Below are 7,503 nucleotides of genomic sequence, written 5' to 3'. Positions count from 1 at the left end.
GTATGTTAATTGACTTTATGTTATCAGTTAGGCTTCTTCTGGTCATCAGTAAGCAATTAGCAGTTAAGTTTTTGGAGAGTCAAAAGTTATACACAGATTTTTGACTGCACAGGGAGTCAGCGCTCTTTACCCCTGTGTTGTTCAAGCATCAACTGTATTAATACATAACAGGACAGAGATAAACCTGGAAAACATTATGTTAAGTGAAACTAGTCACTACGGACCACATATTATATGATTCTATTTATGTGGAATATCCAGAATAGGGAAACTGATGGAGACAGAAAATAGATTAGTGGTTGCCCAGGGCTGAGGGAGATGGAGAAATTGGGAGGTGACTGTTAATAGGTATGGAATATCTTTCTGGGATAATAAAAATGTTCTAAAATTGATTGTTGTGATGAATGTGGTGAATACATCAGAATTCACTTAATTGTATGCTATATTGGGTTACTTGTACAATATGTGGATGATAACTCAGTAGTACCATTATAAATATTTCACTTATGGGGTGCCTGGATGACTCAGGTGGCTAAGCGTCTGACTTCGGCTCAGGTCGTGATCTCGCAGTTTGTGAGTTTGAGCCTCGCGTCAGGCTCTGTGCTGACAACTCAGAGTCTGGAGCCTGCTTCGGATTCTGTGTCTCCCTCTCTCTCTCTGCCCCTCCCCTGCTCGTGCTCTATCACTCTGTGTCTCTCAAAAAAAAAAAACATTAAAAATTTTTTAAAAAATGTTTCACCTAAAATTTTCATCTTTATAGAACAGTGAAATTAAGGAAGAGAAGGCTTTTTCAATATGATAAGCTGGTCCCCTTGAGTGGGCCTACTGTACTGTACAAATATCTCTTTCCTTTCTTTTTAATTCTTTTATTTTTAATTTCTTCCATTGCCCGCTTATCCCTCTCTTTTTCCTTCTTATGGTATAAGCCCCGAAGGGTGACAGTAGACATTTGTTGGCTCTGATGGCAACTTACATCTGAGGAGTTGCTTGGCTTCTAAAATAAACTCTAAACGACACTTACTGTTTTAAGATGTAGCTTACATTTTAGTTTTTTAAAAATGTTCCATCATGTTTGAGAAGAAGTGAAACTTTTCATGCAGATCTGTAAAAATCTAATTTCCCTGGAAGCTCCCACAGACACTTGTATGACTCACCATCAATTGGCAGGATTTTCAGCAGCTTCTCTAGTTCCTTATCTGTGAGCTCAATTCCGAGATTTCCCAGAACATTTTTTAGCTCACTAGATTCAATCTTCTCACCTTTGAAAATAAGAAATTTGGTATACATCTTCATTTCAGATAGCGGTAATCATTTCTTTTTTTTTAAAGTTTTTAAATGTTTTATCACTTATTTTTGAGAGAGAGAGCAAGTGGGCAAGGGGCAGAGAGAGAGGGAGACACAGAATCTGAAGCAGGCTCCAGGCCCTGAGCTGTCAGCACAGAGCCTGATGCGGGGCTTGAACTCACAAGCTGCGAGATCATGACCTGAGCTGAAGTCGGACGATTAACCGACTGAGCCACCCAGGCGCCTCCAGATAATAGTAATTATTTCTAATGAAAAAAGTTATTTTAGGATAATTAATACCATCTCCTTGTTTTCAGACTGAAAACTACAGTAATAAAAACAAACAAACATTTTCAACTACAGAATCAATGTAGATGATAGGTCAAATTTATTTTCTTAATGTGAACAAGAGAGTCTTCTAAAATCAGGACAGACTACTTTCAGATTGAAATTTGATCTATTAATTAAAAAAATAGATGCTTATATGAATTTTTCTTTGAAAAAGTATTTTAATTTAAAAAATAAGAATTATATGATAAATACAATAAATTCATTACTTCCATCAATTTTAGGCTTCACTCTCTAATTTGCTGTGCCATTCTATACTGTGGTTATTAAACACTGGCGAAGTGAATTACATTATTGGCATAAACAACAGAGATTGTAGAATTTGAAAGCAAGAAATCGTATGGTAATTTCATTGCAAAATCAGATAATTTTATATCAATACATGTAACACTAGAAGCAAATATTTCATTAATAAATATAGAGAAATGCCAGAATTTACAAGTCAGTGATGAAGTACCAGGAAATATTAGCAAAAACCAAAATTTAATGTAGATAATTGGAATCCTAATTTTATAGTAACTTTTCAGTCACCTGTAAAATCTGTGATGTTTTCCATCAGTGTTTCTAGAGGAATTTTCTCATCAACTATAAGAGAAGATAAAATCGCAGTATATTATAGATCCCATATATTATGGATCTCATATATTATATAGACTTCAAATATTACATTCTAGATATAATACAAAAGTTTGTGGGAAAACATGGGAAGAACTATAACAGTTGCACTTAACTATGTGTCAGGCCCCATCATAATTGCTAATATTTATTTAAACAAATATTTTTGAACACACTTTTTAGATTATTATTCTACTCAACTTTTATTCTAAGACAAGCATGAATAACAAGAAAATTCTAAACATGAAAACCACGCTATCGCAATGGTGCAGTTTGGCCTATAATATCTCAAATTTATTTGTGTTAGTAAGGGGAAGTTACTTAGAAGTGAATGTGTCTAAAGAATCTGCATTCTTGTATTCAAAACTGGAAAGACTCAACTACTAAACATGATACTTACAGAGAACATAAAAGTCATACATATCACACATATAAAAAACTGGTTTAATTTTGACTTTGTTAACTGGATACTCATAACCTCAAATGACATTCTCTGTGTTTTAGTCATTGATATGGTGTCTCACACTGCTCTTGGGCCTTCCCTTTTCCCTATGAAAAAGGGCATTCCCCCCCCCCACCCAAGTTTCTTGTAATTAACCTCTCTCTAGGGTTAACTAGTATATATGATAATATGCTTACCACCAACATGCATGTTTTCAGCCAGATCTTTAAGTTCCGTATCTGCAAGCTTTATCCCCAGGTTGTTCAGAACAGTGCCCAGGTTGTTCATATTGACCTTCCCACCTAAGAAAAGTGACAGTCCATAAAGAATATTAAATGACTTCAAAAGAGAAGTTCTTACACTTTTTTGATACACATATCCCATTGTGAATTTCTTAAGCAGTAGATCATTATTCACAAAATTTGCTTCGGACCAAACAGAAAATGTTTGCTCTAAAGTGAAAAAAATAAATTAATGTTCAACAATTTTAGCACAGAGACAAAATATTTTAAGCAGTCAATTACAAATTTAGAACTATGGCTACTTCCCTTGAGACTTGTCTTGGGGACCAGCCTACAGAAACACAAGGTTTTAAATGGCATTTAATACTGAAATTAGTTTGAGAATTAGGTACAGAAATATGGGCTCAGAGTACAGAAAAGTCTCTCAAGAAATGGATGAAAAAGGGAAGAAAGAGATTGAGTTGTGGCCAAAAAGGGGTGTGGAGAGTTCTAGTTTGCTTATTTTATAGGATGGTGTATGTTGAACATGTAAATGGGCTGAAGAGGTTGAAAATGGCCAGTGGGGCAAGGTCTTAAAAGATATGGGAGACAGTGGAGTCAAGGGCATCCTGGTAAGCTTTGAGGAGGAAGAGGGACTTCTCACTCATCCTTTATACTAACATGGGTGTGCTTAAAGATACCTGAATAGGGAGGGATTGAAGATGTAAAGCTGAGGGCTATCACTCTTGCCAGCCTCAATTTTCTTAATGAATTAAAAAAAATCTGGTTGAAAAAAATGATGTTCAATGAATGCTTAGGGAATTCTGGTACTGGAGGCAAACATTATGTAGTTCTAAACAATAGTAGGTTGACTTTTGATGAATGAACTTCCAATTTAGTTTTTTCTATTTATTAAGTTCTCTGAATCACTGCTAATCATTTATATTTTTTCCCATGTAAACATGAAATTTGATATTTCTCTTCCTGAAAATTTCGAATATGACAAGAAAGTGTGGTGCTTTACTTCCAAGATAGAACATCAGATTCAACTGCTAAAATAAAGATTGAGGTCCAAAAAAGCATACATTTGCAATCAGTACATATGACAGATGGCAGCATTCAAATTCATATCTTGGAAACAGTATAAAATGAAGATCTCATATTCATTTGTATTCTTATTATGTTTCTCACTCACCTTTAAGGGACTTCACACCATCTAGCAACCTGTTTTTAAAGACCTTGTTATCATCTATAATAAAGAACACAATTAAGGTCATAGAGAAATGATGTGGCTATTCACTAAAACTCTAGTAAAACTGAGATTTTCATGATTTGCCCTAGAAACTTCCCTCATTAAAATAAAGTTTGAGAGAAAATTAGGGAAAGTTTATAATATGGTAAGTCTATCTAAAATTTAGCATACAAGGCACTCTATAACATGCACAGCTTTTTTGGAAAATATCACCTCTGACCTTTTATCCCCTTCCGGTCTAACACCACTTCTTTCCCTTGGTTGCTTCCCACAACTGCCTATAGGTATCTAAAAAGGTAAGGGTAGCCTCAGAAATGTAGTCCCCTTGATGGCATGAGTCAGCATCATGGGGATGATTATTCCAAAACAGAGAGTTAAACTGCATAGATGGAAATTTCCCTCTACAATAAGTGAACATTTAAATTATTTTGTTTGGCATTTGCTTGTTTATTTACTGTTGCATCTTAGCAAATGGGGATAGTTTGAGTTTCTAAAAAAAAAAAAAAAAAAGCTTAAGAGGGGACAAAACAAACACGGGGTAAAAAAGAAAGGCAAACCAAGAAACAGACTCCTAACTATAGGGAACAAACTGATGGTCACCAGAGGGGAAGATGGTGAGGGAAGGGTGACACGGGTGATGGGGATGAAGGAGGGCACTTGTGATGAGCACAGGGTGATGTGTGGATGTGTTGAATCACCAAATTGTACACCTGAAACTAGTATTACACTGTATGTTAACTAACTGGAATTTAAATTAAAAAATCTTTAAAAGCTTCAAAGAAAACTTTAAGGTCACATCAGTATATAAATGCCTACCATTGAAAGGCAGATTTTTCAGCAGCTTCAAACGTTCCTTATCTGTGAACTCTATTCCCATGTTTTTCAGAATAGCTTTCACATCTTTGACATCAACCTCCCCTCCTTAAAAAAATAGACATCATTACATATACGAATTTAAAGGATCATCTAATGACTCCAAACAGGGAAAATTAATCTATGGCTATATAGATTGAATCGGTACAGAATAAAGAGCATAGGCCAATGAGACCTCTCCAAATATACTGACGATGACTTTCACAGAAAAAGAATTTGATCTCTAAGTGCTAATAAAAGAAGTCACAGTCACAATGACAATGGCAAGGCAACTCTGAACCCTGTGAGATTTACATTATGTATCTGCTATTCAATTGGAATATTATAAATTACTTATTCAAATAAATGTATAAAATAAGGTAAGATCTGTTAGTCTCATTTTTTGTCAGTTATCTGTAGTCTTTATCAAAATTTTACTTCATATATTATTTCACTAGTACAGAGTTTGGCCATTCTAAAAAAGAGAAGAACAAAATATACAAATAAAAAATATACCAGAAAACAAATGAGTTGCTAGTAATTTAATGAACCAAGAAATAAATGCCATAACTAATATGGCAATTGAGGAATAATGATGAAATGTAATTATTATAAATACTAAATGTTTTAGATTCATAATTTCTCTCTTACCTGTAGTAGCTTTTACTCCATCCATCACCTCTTTCAGACCAACCATTCCATTAGCTACAAGAAAAGGCACAATGAAAATAATGTCAGAAGCCCAGAAGACAAATTTAAGACATATATTTTAAGGAAACAATTCCATTAAAAATTCCTTACATCTTCATTTTACCTGAGACCATTTAGAAAATGCCTGGATCTCAGGGAGTTAAGATGATCTCCATCAATACAAAGGTCTCTTGTATACTAGAAACTGGGTCAGGAAAAGTGTGCTCTTCCTAGTATTTTGGATGCCATTATAAGCCATAGCTGAAGATACTATTGGAGTTGGCCAGGTATTCTGGTAACTTTACTTCATGTACCCACAAACAGCTGAGGAAGGGACCACTAATCCAGCTTGGTATGTTCTAAGATTGCTTCCTGCAGGAGATGTGTGTGAACTACATTAATGTATCAGAGCAGTTGATATGAAATATGGAAGGATGGAAGAGCCTTCACATGGAGGAGAAGTTGAGAAAAATGTCCAGGGACATCATGCTATGTGGGTAAAACTACAAGCAGCTCAACATGGCTGGAACAGTAGAAAAATGAGAGAAGATATGTCCACACAGGCAGATGGAGCTTGAAGGTCTCATGCACTATGATAAAAATCTTTGAACACGTTTTCGAATGAAGATTTCATTAGACAGGAGGATAGATAGAAGAATGGCTTGTTGACTTCTCTATAAATAGATTTTCAGATCCCTATTATTTTGCTTTCTTATTGTTTAGACTATTAGAGTCCTGACAGCACCCTCTGCAGTTTTTGGTATATTTACGGAGAGGTGATGCTGTTTTAGGTTAATTGTAATGAAGATCCAAGATTTATTCTGACTTTAAAATTGGGCTCTCCTCCAAGTGTCCATCAATAGATGAATGGATAAAGACGTAGAACATATGTGTGTGTGTGTGTGTGTGTGTGTGTGTGTGTGTGTGTGTGTATGATGGAGTATTATTCAGCCTTAAAAAAGAATGGAATCTTGCCATTTGCAACAACATGGATGGAGCTAAAGAGTATAATGCTAAGAGAAATGTTAAAGACAAATACTATATGATTTCACTCATATGTGAAATTTAAGAAACAAAATGAGTAAACAAAGAAAAAAAAAAGAAGAGAGAGACAAACCAAGAAGTAGACTCTTAACTATAGAGAACAAACTGGTAGTTACCAGAGGGGAGGTGGGTGGGGGAATGGGTGAAACAGGTGATGGGGACTAAAGAGTATACTTATCACATATATATAGAATTGTTAATATATTATATACCTGAAATAATATAATTTTCTATGTTAACTATATTGGAATTAAAATTAAAGACTTCAGTAAAAAAAATAAAATTGGGCTCTCCTCCAAGCTTTCTAACATGTATCTGTCAATTAAATCTATTTTCAAACATATCAGATATAAAGGAAAAATTAAAAAACGGCCTGAGGTCATCTGTAGTGTTCACCATCAACTTGTAGATTTTTTGACAGCTTTGCAAGTTCCTCTTCCGTGAGCTCAAGTCCCAATTTTTTAAGGGTGTTGTCCAGGTTATTTACATGAACCTTTCCCCCTTAGGAAAGATAGAAGGTAGGAACATGAAAAAAAAGTGTATTATGCCAAAAGTCTGCATGCATATCAACTTTCTATTTATTTATTTATTATGTTTGTTTGTTTAAGGTGAAGTGATTTTTTCGTGCATAGAGAAGGGGTGTACAGAGTTGAAAAAAAATGCAAGTTCCATATGGAACTTCCTACAAGATAAAATATACGCTGTTATCAGTTAAAATGTGGGTAGACTGCAAGAATCATAAATAAGGAATGATA

At 34.7% G+C, this 7,503-nt stretch overlaps 1 protein-coding gene across 1 annotated transcript in view; it reads right to left on the bottom strand.

Annotated features, from left to right (window-relative positions):
* Positions 1 to 1,092: 1,092 nt before the first annotated feature.
* LOC145715201 (uncharacterized) overlaps positions 1,093 to 7,503 on the bottom strand; it is a 91,330-nt gene continuing 84,919 nt past the window's right edge. The window contains exons 4-8 of the mRNA XM_081794901.1: positions 4,979 to 5,083; positions 4,106 to 4,159; positions 2,887 to 2,991; positions 2,164 to 2,217; positions 1,093 to 1,259 (exon numbers count right to left, since the gene is read on the bottom strand). Of these exons, the coding sequence (XP_081651027.1) occupies positions 1,093 to 1,259; positions 2,164 to 2,217; positions 2,887 to 2,991; positions 4,106 to 4,159; positions 4,979 to 5,083 (485 nt within the window). The remainder of the gene's footprint in view (positions 1,260 to 2,163; positions 2,218 to 2,886; positions 2,992 to 4,105; positions 4,160 to 4,978; positions 5,084 to 7,503) is intronic.

This window comes from Panthera onca (genome assembly GCF_046562875.1).
Source record: "Panthera onca isolate mPanOnc1 chromosome E1 unlocalized genomic scaffold, mPanOnc1 haplotype 2 h2.Chr16_ul_9, whole genome shotgun sequence".
In the NCBI taxonomy this organism is placed as follows: domain Eukaryota; kingdom Metazoa; phylum Chordata; class Mammalia; order Carnivora; family Felidae; genus Panthera; species Panthera onca.
Note: the sequence above shows the minus strand (reverse complement) of the source record. Positions and strands in the feature narration are given on the sequence as shown.